Source organism: Phascolarctos cinereus, unplaced genomic scaffold (assembly GCF_003287225.1).
Source record: "Phascolarctos cinereus isolate Bilbo 61053 unplaced genomic scaffold, phaCin_HiC Scaffold_726;HRSCAF=1367, whole genome shotgun sequence".
NCBI lineage: Eukaryota > Metazoa > Chordata > Mammalia > Diprotodontia > Phascolarctidae > Phascolarctos > Phascolarctos cinereus.
The window spans coordinates 412,795,848-412,815,414 of NW_027556098.1; the positions used below are offsets into that span (position 1 = coordinate 412,795,848).

General features: G+C 49.2%; 2 protein-coding genes across 2 annotated transcripts; both read right to left on the bottom strand.

The window, feature by feature from the left end:
- Positions 1-1,841: 1,841 nt before the first annotated feature.
- On the bottom strand, positions 1,842-12,074 carry IGSF23 (immunoglobulin superfamily member 23). The gene is given in 6 exon segments (XM_078145892.1): positions 1,842-4,018; positions 4,505-4,664; positions 6,360-6,408; positions 6,410-6,495; positions 6,498-6,632; positions 11,961-12,074. Coding segments are annotated over 6 exon segments (528 nt in total). The 5' UTR covers positions 12,025-12,074; the 3' UTR covers positions 1,842-3,984.
- A 3,024-nt stretch (positions 12,075-15,098) lies between these two features.
- LOC110219722 (uncharacterized) lies at positions 15,099-17,928 on the bottom strand. Its single transcript, XM_021003321.2, has 2 exons — positions 17,624-17,928; positions 15,099-16,837 (listed from the first exon to the last, which is right to left on the bottom strand). The coding sequence occupies exons 1-2, from the start codon at positions 17,685-17,687 to the stop codon at positions 16,410-16,412; spliced, it is 492 nt and encodes a 163-aa protein (XP_020858980.1). The 5' UTR covers positions 17,688-17,928; the 3' UTR covers positions 15,099-16,409.
- Positions 17,929-19,567: the final 1,639 nt, after the last annotated feature.

Below are 19,567 nucleotides of genomic sequence, written 5' to 3' on the forward strand. Positions count from 1 at the left end.
TAAGATCCAGTAAGACCCTTGTTTTTCCAAGTCACGAGGTCCTGTCCTTGCTCCTCCAGGCTTTGCAGTCACATGGGAGTTTCTCCAAGGACTTTTGCTGTTCAGGAAATCCCCTTCTGGGAGGCCAGGTCTCTGAACTCTTGGACCTGTGGTTATCTGTGAAGCAAAAACTAGGATTGGCCCCACCCAGGATTGTGCTGTTTGGGAGACACAAACTCTCAGTTTCCTCAGCTGTAAAATGGGAATAATATTAGCACTCACCTCCCAGGATTGAGGTGAGAATTGAATGAGATCATAACTGTAAAGTGCCCAGCATATAGTAGGTGCTTAATAAATGCCTATTTTCTCCCTTTCCTCTCACTTAAATGGCTCCCACCTTAGCTCAGGCCTTCCTTACCTCTAGCCTGGACTGTTGCAATAGGCTTCTAATTGGCTTTCTTACCTCCAGTCTATGCTCCCTCTGATATATGCTCCACACAGCTGCCAGAATGGTTTTTCCAAAGGCTCAGGCCTGACCATGTCATTCCCCTACTCAGTAAACTCCAATGGCTCCCCATTGTCCCCATCATCACCTCCTCCAGTTCCTCTGTTTGGCATTTAAAGCTCTTTACAACTTGGCTCCAGCTAACCTTTCCAGGCAAAATTGACATCTTATATTTATATTTTTGAAATTGATTTTTTGAACCCAAAGGTAGGACTTTGCGTTCGTCCTCATTACATTTTGTCTTATTAGATCTTGCCCAATGTTCTAGCCTGACGTGATCTTTTTGGATTTTGCCTCTGTTGTACGATATATTAACATTCCCTCCTGGCTCCATACCATTTGGTAATTTGATGAGCCTGCAATATATGTGACCACTGATGAAAAATGTTGACCAACACAGAACTGAGGACAGACACTGGACAAGTCCTTACAGATTGATATCAACCCATGAATCTCCATTCTTTGGGCTTTGTAATTGCTATTGGGTGTGTTTATTTCTAGATCATTCAGTCTAACCCTTGTTTTTCAGCTCATAGAGGGAAGAAACCTTAGTGATCCAAAGTCCTCATGTTACATCAGGGAAACAACAACAGAGGGATTAAGTGACTCCTGGTATTACCCCAGTAGTAAAGAGCAGAGCCAGGATTCAAACCCAGGCCCTCCAAATTGTGCATCGAGGAGGCTGAGTTCTGTAGTCCACGATGCCGTGCTGTGTTTCCTGAAACAGATATTCTAAGGCAAATCACACCTAGCCCACTCAGGGCCCCATTCACCCTCCCTTCTATTTCCCAGAAAGGGAAAGGGAAAGGGCTGGGTTTGGGTGAGTTGGACAGAGATAGCTAGAACTAGCAGCTTGCTGGCAGGGTAAGACATCTGTCGAGCTGAATTCTGTAACTCTACGTGTACCTAGAGGGACTCACCCATTTATGGTATGGGCTGCAATGAGTTCTGGTGCCTGAAGTCTTGGCCTTTGGGCCACACTCAGGGGAGCCAGTCAAAAAGTGTGTGATTGTGGATGGATGGCCAGAGACAAGGAGGGGGAAGGGAACTCTCTGTGTGTGTGTGTGTGTGTGTGTGTGTGTGTGTGTGTGTGTGTGTATACAGCCAGTTTCTGCAGGGATAGACCAAACCTTCAGAGTGTACTAGACCAGGGCTTCTTAAGCTTTTTCCACTCACAACCCCTTTTTGTCCGAGAAATTTTTACGCAACCCTGGGTATCTAGGTATATGAAATAGGTATACAAATCAAACATTTACTGATAACAAATAATAAAGAAATTTATTTTGAAACAATTCTTTGGCATACATATAATTTTACCATTTATTAAAGATGGAAGCAAATTTGCATACTCATGAGATAGATGTGTTTGTTTATTTCTACATAAAGAGCTAAATCTTGGTGGAGTATTTGATACTGCAGGACCAGAGCATCTTCAACGTTTTCCAGAGTTTATCAATATTTTGATTTTATAACCGTCAGTGCTGTGCTCAGACCCAAGGCTACAGAAAAGTTGCGTGATGCAAAACAGATCAAGTGCTGCCAGAAACACCTCAGATTCATTACATGTTTGATTTGGAATTAATTTTTGATCATTGCTTGTTCAGAAACCTTTTACTGTTGCCAAATTTTTCATGCCCCTGAATTCAGTTATGCAACCCTCTGTGGGGTCCTGATTCACAGTTTAAGAAGTGCTGTAAAACAGGCTGCATCTACAGGGTCCCTAGGAATCACTGAGTATAATCCTCTCATTTTACAAATGAGGAAACCAAGGCTCAGAGAAATAGAATGACTTGCCCAAGGTCACACATCTAGGTAGGAGAGTAGAACTTGAACCCAGGTCTTCTGACCCCCTAGTCAGGGTTTTTCCTATGATGCCACACTGGCTGGTTCACTGCTTTTCATTGAGGGGGCCTGAGGCTGGCCATTGTGTTCCTACCTTGCCTCCCTGCTCTCACTTGGCCCAGACCTTCAGGGACAGAAGAGGGCCGGTGTTAGTATCATGTCAGGAGGAGAGATGTCCTGCCTACAGCCACAGTCTGTCTCTGCTGGCCTGCTTCCCCAGCAGCCTGATGCTCCAGGCTCTTGGAGAAGCCTAGAACTATAGAATGTTCAAACTCCTCAGCCTGGCATTTAAGGCTCTTCCTGGTCTTCTCTTGTCTTATCACAGATGCTCAATACTCTAGACCTTAACAGGACCTGTACTCTCCCACCGCTGAGCCTTTGCTAACACAGTTCCTGGGAGTGACCTTCCTTTCCATCTTCAGCAGCAACATTGCTACCCAGCCGCCCCTGATCTCATGCAGCACTTTGTACCTCTCTGATGAACTTAGTAGGCCACTAAGTGGCGCCATAGTGCTCGGAGTGCTGAGCCTGGAGTCCGGACTCATCTTCCTCAGTTCAAATCTGGCCTCTGACACCCATTAGCTGTGTGACCCTAGGCAAGTCACTTCACCCTGTCTGCCTCAGTTTCCTCATCTATAAAATGAGCTGGAGGAGGAAATGACCAACTGTTCCAGTATCTCTGCCAAGAAAACCCCAAATGAGATCACAGAGAGTTGGACGTGACTGAAGAGTAACAGTGGAAATGCCCTCAGCGTGTTATACTGTATATTACAGTTCTGTCCGCATTTCTTGGTCCCTGATTAGACTGTGAGCCCCGCAGGGACAGAGAAAAACTCTTCTGCAAATTGTCTCTAGTGCCTCGTGCACTGTAGGTTCTGGAAAATTGCTTGTTGAATTGAATTGAACTGAATTGAATTTCAGAGTGAAGAGGAATCTTGGAGATCACCTAGACTGACCTGCTTAGAGAGGGCAAGCAATTTATCCGAGGGAGTACAGCAAGTTGATGCAGGATCAGGTTCCTGATGGCTCTGTGTTCTATACTTCTAAGAGTTTGTGTTCTAAGGATCCTCCTGGCCCTGACATTCCCTGTTCTAAGGGCCCTCCCAGCTCTGACATTCCCTGTTCTAAGGGCCCTCCCAGCTCTGACATTCCCTGTTCTAAGGCTCCTCCCAGCTCTGACATTGTATTTATGCTTTTGGCTCCTCATGCCATCAGTGCTATCACATCTCATATCAATGGGCCCCAGGGAGGGCTCTTTCCTGTTCTAAGGGCCCTCCCAGCTCTGACATTCTCTGTTCTAAGGGTCCTCCCAGCTCTGACATTCTTTATTCTAAGGCCCTTCCCAGCTCTGACATTCCTTGTTCTAAGGCCCCTCACAGCTCTAACCTTCCCTGTTCTAAGGGTCCTCCAAGCCCTGACATTCCCTGTTCTAAGGGCCCTCCCAGCTCTGACATTCCCTGTTCTAAGGGCCCTCCCAGCTCTGACATTCCCTGTTCTCAGGGTCCTCCAAGCCCTGACACTCCTTGTTCTAAGGCCTGACATTCCATGGTCTAAGGTCTCCCCAGGCAGGACATCTTATGCTCCATGTCTCTTTTCAGGCTTCCCTCCATTCCATCTTTGCTTTTACCTCCTAGGCTGAAGGGATGGGTCTTCCAGGCTCAGAAACACCCACATTTACTGTTTCTTCCTTTCCTGCAAAGGAGAGAGGAGAGGGAAGTTGGAGAGATGGAGAAACAGGAGAGGGCTCCCCTCCTCAGTCCCTAATTGGGATTGAGCAAGGAGAGGAGGTGTTTGGGGCCCAGTAGGTGATGGGGGAATGCTGTCTTTTTCATGGCAGGGCAGAGAGCTGTCCTCTTGGTAGAAGACACGGGCTGGGCCAATGGGATCTATAAGCAGTGCGTGTTGCTACTTAGATTCCCTCAGAGACGGAACTAGGATGCAGCAATGGGGCTTGGCCTCAAGGCAGCAAAATTCATAGGGGCTATGTTATAAAAAGCTGAGTTATTCTATGACAATGACATTGGCCATTAAGCACAAGGTCCTGGCTTGCCCCCACAAGGGATGGGTTACAGAATTTTACATGGCTCGCCTAGTGCCATGCCACCCCAGGAGGAGGGCTGCTTTGGCACGCCCCAGGAATGCCCACCAATTACCCGAGGAAGGGGAGGTCTTCCTTACATCAATGCCTTTCTGTTGATCACAGAGTACATTATGCCCCCGATGAAGGTGACTATCCCTGAAGTTCCTGCCATGGTCAGAACGATGGTGGGAGCTCCAGAGAGGGCGTAGATGGAATTGGGCTCGATGTGCCCTGTGTCAGTGTCCTCTGAAGGGGGCTCTAGGAATGAAGAGACCGATGGAGGGAGGGCCCGGGGACTCTGGTCAAACTCCTGGCCCTCCTCCCCCAGCAGCCACAAAGTGGACGAGAGCCATGGGAATGTCATGGGAATGTGTGTCCAGACCTTCTATGTTGGCCTCAGTTCATTAATCTGTAACCATTTAATTCAATCTGATGAGCACTGACTGAAACCCTACCGTGGTGCTTAGCACTGGAGCTAGGCACTGGGCATACGAAGACAAAAAAGAATCTGTCCCTGCCCTCTAGGAGCTTACATTCTACTAGAGGGTGAGGTACAGTGTCAGGACATCTGGGGTTGACACAGGGAGCTCCCAGATCAGGAAACCCCCTCCACCAATGCTGACTGGCATCTTCTAGTCTTAGAGAGTAGGTAACGTGTGTCAGAGGTGAGACTTGAACCCAGATCTTTCTGTTTGCAAGGCCAGCTCTCTATCGGCTGTTGCATGCTGCCTTGTGGAAATAAAGTCGGCCTAAAACGATTTGGGAGCAGGGTGGAGAATGCTAGCAACTGAAAGGACCCAGAAGGGCCTGCTGGGGGAGGTGGTCCCAGAATGGATCCTCAAAAGGAGCAGGAGGAAGTGAGGAAGTACAGCGTACAGTTATGGGGAACAGCTCACGCAAAGGAATGGTGGTGGGAGATGTTCTGCTTCATCCTTCCTTCGGGAAGAGGACCAAGGCATCATTGAGGTGATACCATGACGTGCAGGTGAATTGCACTTAAATGAGGGAGGGCCATGCAAGGTAACCAGCCTCACTCTGTCCTCCGGAGCCGGCTGGGTCCCAGCGGCCATCGATCATGACAATGATGTCTTCCTTAATGAAGGTTTTTAGGGAGAGGGTAGATGGTTCCTTACCGAGGGCATTGCAGAAGGGATCTTTGTTTAGTTGTGAGCTGTTTCTGATGTGAACAGTTTCTGAGGTCTTTTCCAACACTAAGATTCTTATCCTGGCATTCAAAGCTCTCCACCCTCTGGCTTCATGTTCTATTTCCAACATTCCCCCACACCTTCCTGCATTTTAAATTTTGGCCCAGTTGGCCAAATCATGCTACGCTTGGCTCCTCTCACCCTCTCCCACTTTTAGGCATTCAGCCAGGCTTCCCTGACACCGCCCTGCCTTCATCTCTAGGATGTAACCCCTCACCATCTCTGCCTCTGAAATCTTCTGGCCCCTCAGCTCAGGGGCTGCCTCCTCCAAGAGGCCTTCCCTGGGCCTGTCTCCTGGAAGTGATGTCCTTGTCCCTGAACTCTCATCCCTCTCTGCCCCGTTGTAACTGGGATGAGAGTCATTCATGTACAGGTCTCCGTCGCCTCCACTCCCCTCTTCTGCCCTGTTTCAGCTTTGCATCCCTCACGTACGTGTCACAGAACCACGTTTCTAGGGTGGGAAGGGGCCTTGAAGACTCTAACCCTTTCATCTTACAGATGAGGAAACTGAGGCATGGAGAAGTTGATTGACTTGTCCACAGTCACTGAGCCCAAAATTGACAGAGGCAAGATTGCAACCCTAGTCTTCTGAGGCCAAGCCTAGCATATTTTTCACGACCACGTGTCCTGCTGCTTTCCCCCTCCCATAGGAGCTAGTGTGGGTGTCTTGCACACAAAAGGGACTTATGAAATGCTTGCTAGTTGATTTGGGGCTGGGTGGGGGTGGGACCATCAATGATGAGCTCACCGGGCAGCCACATATGGATGGGATTGGAGGTCCTCAGGCCCACGCGTTCGGAGCCGTGCACATGTAGTTAAACTGCCTAGGTTCTTCTTGGCCAATCTCCGGATAATGTAATCCCCTTGGGTCCCACACACGTTGTGTTAAGGGACCAGGTGAACAGGGGACTGGGGTTTGCCATAGCCAAACACTGCAGGACCACCGAGTAGTTGAGGTCACTCACAACGGTGCCCTCGTATGGTTTTGGATATGACGACATTACCAATGATCCAGGCCCACCTGTAGGGGGGTAGAGGGTGTCATAGTGAGAAGGACTAGGGGTGGCATCCTGGGAGAGAGAGGGTTACAGAGAGGGAAGAGGCCCAGTGATTCCCTGCAAGTGGAGACAGAACAAATGTGGAGTATTAGAAGGGCAGGATGTGAGAGCTGGGAGGGCCTTAAGACAGGAAATATCAGAACTAGGAGATGCCTTAGAACAGGGAATACCAGAACTGGGAAGTGCCTTAGAACAGGGGATATCAGGGCTGGGAGGGGCCTTAGAACAGGGGATGTCAGGGATGGAAGGGCCCTTAGAACAGGGAATGTCAGAGCTGGGAGGGCCCTTAGGACAGGAAATACCAGAACTAGGAGGTGCCTTAGAACAGGGTATGTCAGAGCTGGGAGGGCCCTGAAGGACCATCTAAAGTAGTTCCTTCCTCTTAGAGATGGAGGAACTGAAGTCCAGAGAGAGAAGGAGCTCTCGCTCATGGAAACCCAGTAAGTCAAGAGTAAGGCCGAGATTCTATCCCAGGTCTTTGGATTCTATGTCCAGAGTTCTTTCTACCAAAGTGCCCTGCTTCTTTCTTCTTCAGATAACTGGCCACCCTAGACCCAAGGCTGAATGTCATAGGAAGGCAGATTTCAGTTCGTTATTAGAAATCAGAATTGCCAGCATTTATATGGCACTTTAAAGCTCACAAAGCATGTTACAATTATCATCTTATTTGAGCCTCACAACCCCTCTGGGAGGCAGACAACATCATCCTTATGTTACAGAGGAGGAAACTGAGGTGAACAGAGGTTCAGTGACTTGCCCAGGTCACACAGTGACCGAGTCAGTGGCCATGGCTGGATTTGAACCCAGTTCTTCCTGACTACGGACCCAGTGCTGGTATGTGCTCTACCCCACTGGGTGCCCCATCCCTGGGTCTCAGAGATTCAGATACATCATTTGCAAAATGAGGTAGTTGAGCTAGGGGAACCCCCAAAGGCAGAGCAGTCTAGAGAAATCAGCGCAAGATTCAGTCAGAGGACTTAGGTTTGAATTTTCTTTCTGCCACTTACTGAGAAACCTTGGGCAAGTCACTTCACTTGTCTGGCCTCAGTTTCCCCATCAGTAAAATGGGAGGGGTGTTGTCTCAACTGACTTCTGTGGTCCTTCCTAGCCCCAAGCCTAAAACCCTCTGTTCCTAGAGGTTGGATGTGTCCCTGGCAGAGGATTTCTGCCCTGGGCGACAGGTTGGATTAGACTTTTTTTTGGCTAGACAATAGGATTAAGTGACTTGCCCAGTGTCGCACAGCTAGTGAGTGTTATGTGTCTGAGGCCGGATTTGAACTCAGGTCCTCCTGACTCCAGGGCCAGTGCTCTATCCACTGCACCACCTAGCTGCCCCTAGACTTTTCTTCTGCCCCTAGCTTGCTGACCTCAGTCTCTTTACCTACCTGAAGCAGGGGTGGGAGGGTGGTAGAGTCTGGGACAGGCAGCAGAAAGAGGCATTAGTTACTCACAGAACACAGTCAGCTGGATGGTCTCACTTGTCCGGTAGTCAGACTCATTCTACACTCTACAGAAGTATAACCCCTGGTCGCCTCGGGTCACTGGCCGGATGGCCAGGGTCCTGTTGCCGTTGGACAGCTGCAGTCGCCCTCCCCCCTGCAGCAGCCAGCCGCCATTATACCAGAGGACCCTGATGTTGGCTTCATTGGTGTGACAGGTGAAGACCACTCAGTCCACGTTCTCCACAGCAACATTCATGTTGGCCGAGATGTCTGGTATTAGAAGAAACTCTAGGGGGAGAAGCGGTGGAGGAGTGAGATATGGAATAGAAGCATTGGGTGGAAGTCATGGGCCCCAGGTTCAAATCTCATCTCATTCACTGCCTGTGTGACTTTGGGAAAGTCACTTGGGGCCTCTACAGAATGAGGGTGGGGGTTGGGCTAGGTGGCCCCTAGCTCCATGATCCTACATATGACCTTGGGTTAGTCACTTCACTTCTCTGGCCTCAGTATCCCCTTCTGTAAAATAAAGGGGTTAGAAAAGATGGCCTCAGTTTAGGTGTGCTCCAGGATGCCCTCATGAATGCCTCATCTCCAGCCTCTCCTCTTCTTCCTTTGAGCCCTCATCACACTTCACGTTACCCGTGCACAATTCTCTCGTGTCTTCCATCTTTCTGGGTATATTTCCCTTCTCCCTGAGAAGTGGGGCTGTGCCCAGACCCCTCCCCCCTCAAAGCAACCCATTCCAGAGGGGTTGTCCTTCCTCCCACTTTCACCCTTGTCTCCTGGGGTGAGGAGGAGGGATTATGTGAGATTGGAGATATAAGGGGGCTTTAGATATCGTTGGGTTCTCCCCATTTTACATAGGGGGAAACTGAGGCCCAGGAAAGGAAGGCACTCACCTAATGTCACTGGGCTGTGAGCATCAGACACAGGATTAGAACCATGGTTCTTCTGAGCCAGATTCAGCAAGAATTCATGAAGCCCTACTATGTGCCAGGCTTTGTGTTAGGCATTGGGGAAAAAAAAGTGAAAAGGTCCTTGTCTTCAAGCATCTTCCATTCTATGAAGGTAACAGAGGCTCCAGGGAGCTCCCTCCTTCAGGGACTGTGGGTAGATGCTACCAGCCCATGGCCACTGCAGACTCTACTTACCCCGTGGGCGCCAGACATGGATGTAGGGGGATGCCTTCTCCAGGCCTGAGTCAGTGTTCAGCACCAGGGAGTAAAAGCCAGTGTCGGAGGGAGTGAGGTTTCTGATTCCCAATGTGTTCCAGCTTGTCAGAGCCTCCCTCCTGGTGTGGGCAGGACCTAGGCGCTGGGTGCAGGGGCCTGCCTGGGCAGTGGGGATGCAGCTGGTGATCGTGTCAGGATCCGAGGGCTGGAACCCTGAGTGCCAGCTGGCATTGAGGATCCTGTCTGGGGCGTTCGGGGCGGTCAGAATCACGTCATCTCCTTCCATGGGGCGGTTTGGGACAGTGGCGGTGAAGATCTGAGCAGATTCTGGGTGGCCCCCAGAAGCTGAGCAGGATACCTTGGAGAAGGACCAGAAGTGGGGGTGGGGGTGGGGTAGGTGGGAAGAGCAAAGTGCCGCATTAGGGGCAGGGTGGTGTTCCCTTCTCAGACATGACTGGTGTTCCTTCCTTGCCTAGTGGGTGAGAGCTGGGCTGTAATTTTTACACACACATGTTAAGGGATAGAAGCATACCCTCTATTATTCCGGGGATGGTGTTGTAAGATATAATCCATTTGCTGAAAGGGGAGATAGAGACCTTGGGACACCAGTGCAATGCTGAATTTGGGGGAACAGTGTAAAACAAGGGTGGGGGACCCTGTGGCTTTGAGGCCACATGTGGCTCTCTAGGTCCTCAAGTGCAGCCCTTTGAATCCAAACTTCACAGGATAAATGCCCTTAATAAGAGGATTTGTTCTGTAAAACTTGGACTCAGTCAAAAGACTGCACCAGAGGACCTAGAGGCCATAGGTTCCCCACCTCTGGTGTAGAACAAGGTTAGTGCTCACTCTAGCTTGCCATTTTAATTAGTTATTCTTGCTACGTAGGTGCTTGGTGAGGTCACTGCCCTTTAGTTCATCACCCTGGGGCGAATCATTGGCTATACCACCTTTGTTACAGTACCGAGAGAGGAGCAATGTTTGTGTGAGGGTCTCATGTGTCTGACAGAGTATTTCATGCTTTCTTTGTGAACAAGATAGAGAGATGTGGCTGAAGCAATAGCACTTTGGAGAGATCCAGAACTAGATGAATGGTGGATCCAAAGAGTAGTCAGCCATGAATAGGTCTGTGTCAACTTGGAGGGAGATCTTTAGTGATGTCCCCTGAGGGGCTGTCTCAGATATTTTTATAAAAGCCTTGCTCAAGGCATAGATAGATGTCATGCTCATCAAACTGAAATGTGACACCAAGCTTGGAAGAATGCCATCCCTAGGGAAAGAAGAGAAGAGGGGCCACAGCCAGGTTTATCTCCCTCCCCTTGCCCAAGCTCAGCATAGACTCGAGAAGATGAGTGACAATGAATGACACCCAGGTTTCCAAAAGACGGTGACAGGCTAGATTATAGGGGAAATTCTAATAAGATGAAATTGACCAAGGATAAATGTGGAGTCCTCCATTTGGATTTAAGAAATCAACTTCTCGAGTACAAGATGGGAGAAGCTAAGATAAATAGCCAATCACCTGAAAAAGATCTAAAAGCTTGAGTAGACTGCAAGCTACTCAAAGTGTTTACAGGGCAAGATGGCAGCCATGAAAATGAAGATCATACTTGGCTGCATTATGGAAGGAGTAAAGAAGTGATGGTGACTCCGTACTCTTTCCTGCTCAGATCAAACCTGGAGCATTGGGTTCAGTTCTGGGAAACCATGGTTTAGATAGGTCAGTGATTGGTTAGAAGGTCTCTGGTGGAAGGCGGTCAGAATGGTGAGGGGTTTGGAAATGATGCCATATCCAAGGATCGATGGGGATGGTCAGCCTGGAGAAAATGAGATTTGGGGGAGGAGGCAGCTATCTCCAGGTAGCTGAAGTGCTGTTACACAGAAGAGGGTTAGACTTGGTCTGCTCAGCTTATGAGGACAAAGTAAGGGGGCAAAGGGGGCGAGCTAAAAAGAGACTTCTTTGGTCTCAGTCTAAGAACAGATTTCCTAACAATGGGAGATGTCACCAATGGGCTGCCTTGGAAGGCAACTGCTTGGTCTCTCCTCCAGGCTGTTCCCATGGCCTCTGAGGTCTCTTCCGACCTGGGAATTCTGGGAACCTGTGACTTTGTAGCTAAGGATAGTGTGCTGTAGGAAAGAGCATTGGAGACGCTGGGTTCTGTTCCTCACATTGCAACAAAATGACCTGGAAACGTGGGGTAACTGAGTTTCCCCTTATAGGGAAGTTTATCCACATGTAAAAGGAAAGGGCTGTGCTGGATAATTTTTAAAATACTTCTTTATGACTCTGAAATTCAACGCTCTGTGTTCTATGGACTCTGACATCCTCCCCTCTAAGGTCTTGGATGTTCTGCGTTAAGGTCCTTCTGGCTCTAACATTCTGCATTCTAAGGCCCTTTCCAGCTCTGACCTTCCACATTGTATGTTCTAGTGGACTCTCTAATCTTCACATTCTAAGTTCTGCTAACTCTCCCAGTTTGGACATTCTGGCATTCATCCTACATGTATGCATATGCATGTCCAAGGATCCATATATGAGTTTTGGTGTCCTGCCCAGAGCAGGCAGGTATCCCATTATGTCAAGGTCTAGGCTTGGGTTGTTTTGAGCTTGGGATTGGGTTCCTCCTTTATTGATCTCCCTAAACCTCAGTGGTGGGGGTGCGAATGGTTCTCCCCTTACCTGTGAGCAGGAACCTCTTCCAGGGGCTGCCCCAGCCATGCGGAGAGGCTCTGGACAGCTCCATGACTCTGCCCCTTCAGGGGACTTCCACCTTGTTCACCAATTCTCACCTCCTCTTCCTGAGCCGGATTGTTTGTTTTCTCAACCAGAGGCAGATGTTGCTTTTGCCCAATCCTGGCCCCAGGACAAGCCTGGCCCTATCACTGGCTTTGCTCTCGGTGACTTGGCTTGCCATGCCCAGGATCATGTGGTCTGTCTGTGTGGCAGGGACTTTGCCCTTGACCCACTCCTTCCTGAGTGGTACCCGCATTCTCCTGCTTCCCCCGGTGAGCCCCTCCCATACTTAAACCCGTCCTGCCAACCACCCTCCAGAGTGCTCCAGGGACCCATTAGCTCTCTCCACATTCCAACCCACCTCTCTATCTATGAGAGAACCCCTCCGTGTGTGTGGCTTTGGGGTAGAATAATATAATAACCAGTTACATTTACAAAGTTCTTTAAGCTCATAATAACCCTATGGCTGGCCACACAGTAAGTGTCTTAGGTAAGATTCTTTCTTGGGTCATTTGTCTTTGAGGTCTTCACTCTTTCAATTTCTCCTTTGAAAAGCCTAAGTTCTCTGCTGCCTCATCTCCTGGGAAAGAAGAGAAGAGGGGCCACAGTTTATCTCCCTACCCCTGCCCAAGCTCAGTGTAGACTCTAGGCCCCGTGGGATTGGGACTAGAGATGAATGGGGTGGATGGGGTCTCTGTCCCACACTAGGATGGGAGCTGAATAATGATGGGCAGTGATGCCCTTGCTGGGTCCTCTGCTAAGTACCATGGCCTTGGTTTAAAGGGGCAGACATTCCTATTCCTTCCTCTCACAGCTCTGTGGACTTTTCTTTTCCTCCTTCTCTCATGTCCCTGTAAAATTATCTGTGCCAAACTCTTCCGCAACCCTCCTGGGCAAAGGTTCCCAACTTACCATATATAGTCCAGGAATGATAAGGCCATGATTTGTTTCTTTTATTGGTCTAAAATTAATAGGCTAAATATGTTCATTGTGTTAGTCGCTGAGTTATGGGATCAGATAGAGATAGGTGATTCCTTCTTCCTTAGCCGTCTTTCTGCTCTCTCCCCTCCACCTTTGTTTTCAGGACAACATGATGTAATGGAAAAAGTCCTGAACTGAATTCTAGCCTTGGTTCTGACAGCCCCTTGGATAGAGACTGGATCAGTGATTTCAAAGCCATAGGGAACTCCCAGGGGAGGAAACTCCTTCTACCAGTGCAGGTTGGCATCTTCTCTTATAATTCTAGAGAGTTGTTTAGAACATGGAAAGGTTAAGTGGCTTGTAGAGGGTCTCCCAGCCAGTGTGTGTGTGTGTGTGTGTGTGTGTGTGTGTGTGTGTGTGTGTGTGTGTGTGTGTGTGTGGTTTTGGCTTGGATCTGTCATTTCCTTGGCATAGGGAACTTCCAGTGAGAAAATTCCTTCCACCAATGAAGGTCACCACCTACTCTGCAACTTCAGAGTTTTAGAGCATTGCCCTAAAACATTGGGAAGCTGAGGACCTGCCTGGGGCCCACTGCAGGGAGGGTTAGGGACAGGCCTTCTACTCAGTTCTTTGTGACTCCAAGACTGATTCTCTATTTCCTGAACCAGGCTACCTAGAAAATGTAAAATATGCAAAATACACGTAATATAAAAGCTGATACAAAGTCGTTTCTTGTGGGGGGAGGGGCCCAGCTAAGGACTTTTGCAGGAAGTGGACCTTGAGCTGGGCCTTCAGACTCCCAGAGGTGGAGGTGTGGAGGGAGTGCGTTGGGGCACCAAGGACAGACAACTTGTGTAAGGTATAGAGGTAGCAAGTAGAAAGTTGTGCATTTCTGGTGGGGAAGAAGGGTATACAATTGGCATGAGGTGAGTCTGGAAAGGAGGCCTGGAGCTAGAACATGATGGGTTCAAAAGACCAAAGAGAAGAAATAGGAAGCCACTGAAACATCTTGAGCAAGGCAGTGACAGGGTAAGATCTGTGCTTGACACTTAGCACAGAGCCTGGCACACAGCAGGTTCTTAATTAATGTTTAGTGACTGACTGTACTTTTAAGAACCTCAATCTGGTAGCTGTACAATTAAGAGACCCTTAAAAGCGGTTCACGTGAGAAGTTGTGAGGGCGTGAGCTGTGGCGGTAGTCATGCACAGAGAAGGGGAGGGTGGACAAGGCTTGGTAGTAGATTGTCCCTGGGAGGGGCCGGCCAGGGAGTCAGGAAGACCTCCGTTCAAGTGTTGGCCCCCTGACCTCCTGGCTGGGGGACCTGGGACCTTGGAACCCTCAGGGCTCTGGGCAAATCTCTAGGCAGTGGTTCTCAAGCTTTTTGGTCTCAGGGTTACTTTTCACTCTTAAAAATTATTGGGGTCTGCCCCCAAAATATTTCTGTTTATGTGGGTTACTGATAGGGTGCGGTAGATAGAGCTCTGGCCTTAGAGTCAGGAAGGCCCCAGGTCAAATCCAGCCTCAGATACTTTCTTGTGGGGTGACCCTGGACAAGTCACTTGACCTCTGTCTGCCTCAGTTTCCTCAGCTGTAAAATGGGAATGATAATAGCCCTTACCTCCCAGGGTTTCTTTGGAGTTTCTTGGCCAGAATCACGTCAGACTTGTAGAGGACTTTAGAGATAGTTTAGTACAAAGCCCAAATTGTGCAGACGAGGAAACTGAGGCTCAGAAAGTGAAGGTACCTGCCCAAGGTCACACAGTTAATTAACAAGCCAGGACTAGAGTCTGGATCAGCTCACTCTGGACGTTCTTCCTTAGCTGTGACCTTCTACGTTCTGAGCTCTCAAACTCTGACATTCCACCCAAGGAGTGGGATTCCATGTGGCAGAATGTAGGCGAGGGACGTCTCACTCTTGTATTTGTAACCCTAGCATGTGACACAGTGCCTGGTATACAGTAGGCACTTACTAAGTGCTTGTTGATTGATTGCTATTCTATATCCCTTCCCAGCTCTGTCATCCCCTGTTCTAAGGCCCTCCCAGCCCTGACATTCCCTGTTCTAAGGCTCTCCCAGCCCTGACATCCCCTGTTCTAAGGCCCTCCCAGCCCTGACATCCCCTGTTCTAAGGCCCTCCCAGCCCTGTCATCCCCTGTTCTAAGGCCCTCCCAGCCCTGTCATCCCCTGTTCTAAGGCCCTCCCAGCCCTGTCATCCCCTGTTCTAAGGCCCTCCCAGCCCTGTCATCCCCTGTTCTAAGGCCCTCCCAGCCCTGTCATCCCCTGTTCTAAGGCTCTCCTAGCCCTGTCATCCCCTGTTCTAAGGCCCTCCCAGCCCTGTCATTCCCTCTTCTAAGGCCCCTCCCAGCTTTGACAGTCTGAATTTGTGACCTGGATCCATCTGGTAACTCTCTCAACGGCCCAGCCTGTGTCTTACACCTCCCTCATTGCTGAGGAGTTGGAAGTCTGGAGAGGATGGGTGCCCTGAGTTGCTCACAGTATATTTGCAGATTCTGAAAGGCACTGCTCTGTGAGGTGGCTGGGTTTGATACTTCGCAGTAGTAAGGCCCTTTCTGGTAGTGAGTGACCCAGCCACTGAGGATCCTTTTGTCTGAGGACACAGCCCACTGATAGCCCTCAGACACTGGGACATAGCTGAAGTACCACCAAATCTGGAAGTCACTGGTGTTGGGAAGGCGTGTGAAGTTCACAGTGTCCACATACTCTACTACACCAGTCTTGCTTACTGTGGTGTTGGGTTGGAACAGCTCCTCTGGGGGAACAGGGCAGAGGGGGATGAAGAGATGGGGGCCAGCCCTCTCCAGATCCAGGCCAAATGCCAGCCCCCCTTTCCCAGATCTCAGGAAGGCAAAGCCAGACCACATGAATGACAAAAAACCCCCAGGCTCCCGGCCCTCAAGCAGCTTATGTTCTTCTAGGGAATCTAACATTCAAACCGCTGAGAAAACCTAAGATAATTTAGGAAAGGTGAAGGCACCAACCAGGGGGTCAGGGAAGGTTCCCCCACTATTCCTGGCTCAGCCCAAGGGGGCTTCTCCCTCTTCCATGGGATAGCTCCTCATCTGTCTCCACCATGTACAACTCCAGGTCTTCAGCTTCTCCTCACTCAGGATGGCCTGGTCTCACAGGCCTCTCTACCCTTCTTCTTTGCTTCCTCTCTTATAGAAATCTTTGGGAGGTGGGAAGGGGAAGTGACTCTTCCTGTTTGGCTCCCACTGATGCCAGAGATCATTTGTCCGCAGGAAACCTGGCTACCCAAACCCACTGTCTTGTCCCACTCAACTGTATTCTTGGAGTGAGGCCCACAAAAGTTTGTGAGACAGGCTCAGGGCTAGAGCCTCCAAGCAACTTCCTAACTATCTAACAGTAAGGTGAACTTCTTAGAGAGGTGGTGAGCTCCCCATTCCTGGAGGCATCCAAGTAGAGGCTGTATACCCCCTTTCAGGCATGGGATCTCAGAGGCACGAGATAGCCCCTACCTCTTGGATGCCATGGTTGTCCCTTGCAGGGGAGACAGAGTAGGAATCTGGCTTACCCCAGACCTGGATCTGTCCAGTGTCCTCCTGGGATCCCTCAATGCCAGTCACCACTATCGAGTAGTTCCCAGCATCACCAAACTCTAATTCTGTGATGGTCAGGTAGCCTTTTTGAGTCACATTCTCCCAGCCAGCATTTGCAGGGCCAGGAATCCAGCTAGGAGGGGAGGAGATGTATGAAACAAGCATATTTGCTTCAATGGATGCGTTTGCCCGGTACCATGTATAGTTGACATAACCAGAGGGGCCTCCGGAAATCCGCCATCTAATTGAACTTCCAGGTAGCCTGTTCAGGTCTTCAGGGAAGAGCAACAGTTCAGCAGCTGCCATGGAGGCAAGCAGGACAGCTAAGACAGAAAGAAAGAGAGACAGTAGTCAGTAACTTCCAGCCCTGTGGCTGAGAGAGTCCGTGGAGCAGCATAGCACTGTATGCTTAGAAACGTGTGCCGCCCTGGGACAGCCAACGGAAAGAACTTGAACCTGGTGTTACCTTGTCGTGTGACCTTGGGCCCTTCACATCTTCTCCTGACCTCAGTTTCCCCATCTGACAAACCAAGAAGTAGGACCAGATAGATGTCAGCCATGTTCCTTTCCGTCTCTGACATGTTTTATGTTAAATGGCTCATGTTCTAAGGGCCCTTCCAGCTTTGACATTCTATGTTCCAAGATTCCTTCCAGTTCTATTTCTGTCTTCTAAGATTACTTCAAGCTCTGTATTTCTCTTTATGAACGTTAAAATTTTTTTTTTCTGTTTACGTGTGGGTCCAAGCCACAGCGTGGGGAAGTGGATAAAGAGCCAGTCTAGAGGGAGGAAACCCGGGTTTCTTGTGTCTCCTCTGACACACCTCCTGGTGGGTGACCCTGGACTGGTCACTTCAACATTTTAGTGTCCTGGGAAACTTGGTGAGCCTCAGACAGAAGGGACAGTTTCCTCCCTGGGAGTAGCCAACCCCAGTGAATTCACAGGGTTGAGACCAAGAAAATGAATGTCCCGGGGGGCATGCAGGGCCAGCGCAGCGCACTTAGGACGTCTCTAAGTTATGGGCTCATCTTGCCCAAGCCCGGGACCCCCAGTGTGAACACGAATACTTTCACCTATTCCTCCGGTCCCCGACTCGGTCCAATCCTCTCACCTGGGAGCAGGAGCCTCTTGCACTGGCTGTCCGCCCCGAGTAGAGTTTCTGAGGGAAGCGCCATGTACGGACGCTCCTGGGCCGAGGGCTATCGTCCCTCTCCTGAGAAGATGCAGCCAGACTGCCCTTGCTCCTGACTCAGCCTCACAAAGCTGGGTCTTAGCTTGCCCTGTCCTCACCCAACCTCGTCCGCCTCCTGGCTCTGCCTCCCTCCCCGCGTGTCTCTTCCTATCTCCCTCCGCCTCTCTCTCTTTCTGCTTTTCGTTCTTTCTCTGGATCCGTCTCTGTGTGCATGTCTGTCTACCTATGTCTCTTTGCTTGTTTTTCTCTATCTGTTCCCCCCGCCCCTCCCCCCACTTCCAAGACACTGAATTCTCTCCCCACCCCGAATGCTTTTTGGTCTTCCAGATCACGTGAGCAGAAGGGGACTTTGGCCCGGGCAGGGAGAGCTGGAGCCCTGGTTCAATGGGGACACGTTCTCCTAATGACAGCGAGAGCACCCATTTCTTTAGCGCATTAGCATTGCCAAAGCACTTACCCCAGAACACCCTTGGGAAGAACATAGTGCAAATATTATTATCCCCATTTCATAGATGAGGAAACTGAGGCTCACTTGTTCTTGGGTTAAAAAATTAACTTCAAAAAGACAACGAGAGGGAGTTATGGTTAGACAGCAGTTTGTCTAAGAAAGATGTGGATTGATTCTTTTTATTTTTTTAAGTGGGCTGCAAACCTGCTGTGAGACAGCAGGGAGATGCTGGCTGCTTGAATTGCTAATGGACTGCATTGGGAGGCTCCTAGCTTCTAGGAATAGGAAGGTGTAGTCCTACTGTACGCTGCCTTCATCAGACCTCCTCTGGAGTACTGTGCTCAGTTCTGGACGCCACAGTTTAAGACGGAGACGGATAAGCTGGAAAGACTCCAGAGAAGGGAGATGAAGAGGCTCGGTGAAGGGATTGGGCAGATTTAGCCTCGAGAGGAAAAGACTCCAGATGGAGAGGCATGATCATTGCCTTCAAGTATTTGAAGGGTTATGTAGAAGAAATTAGATTTGTTATTGCAGCTGGGTGGCTCAGTGGATAGAATACCGGACCTGGAGTGACAAAGTTCTGATAGTTGTGTGACCCTGAGCAAGTCACTTAACCTCTGCCTGCCTCAGTTTCCTCATCCCTCATAAAATGGGGATAATAACAACCTTGACCTCCCAGGGTTGTTGTGAGGATCAAATACGTTAATAATTGTAAAGTGCTTAGCACAGTTTCTAGAGCATGATAAGCATTATATAAATCTTAGCTATTTTAAAAAATTATTCATTCATTCATTTATCTATCTATCCATCTATCCATTCATTCATTCATTCATTCATTTACTTATTCACTTATTCATCCATCCATCTATCCATTCATTCATTTATTTATTCATTTACTTATTCATTCATCCATCCATCCATTCATTTACTTATTTATTATTCATTCACTTAATCATTCATTCATTCATTCATTCATTCATTCATTCATTCATTTATTTATCTCAAGAGCTGAACCAGGAGCAAAGGGTCGAAGTTACAAGCAGGCTGATTTAGGCTTGAAGTCAGGAAAAGCTTGAGCTATCCCCAAGTGGCACAGGCTGCCTGTCCATGTGGTGGGGTCTGCCTCCCAGGAGCTCTGCTAGCTGAGGCTAGACAACTGTTGGTCGGGCACAGGAGAGTGGGGATTCTTTCATGTATGGTCAGTCAGTGAACAAACATTTATTAAGCCCTTACTCTGTGCCAGGTTCTGTGTTAAGCCACAAGACAAAGAAAGGCTTACACTAGAGGGCTCTTGAAGTAATTTCCAAATCCTCTGATTCTGTGATTATGGAGGAAGAGAGAGCAACCGTAGAATTGGAGAACAGTGACAAAGAATTAAGAGAAACAGAGTGTACAAACAATAGGCCAGTAAGCTG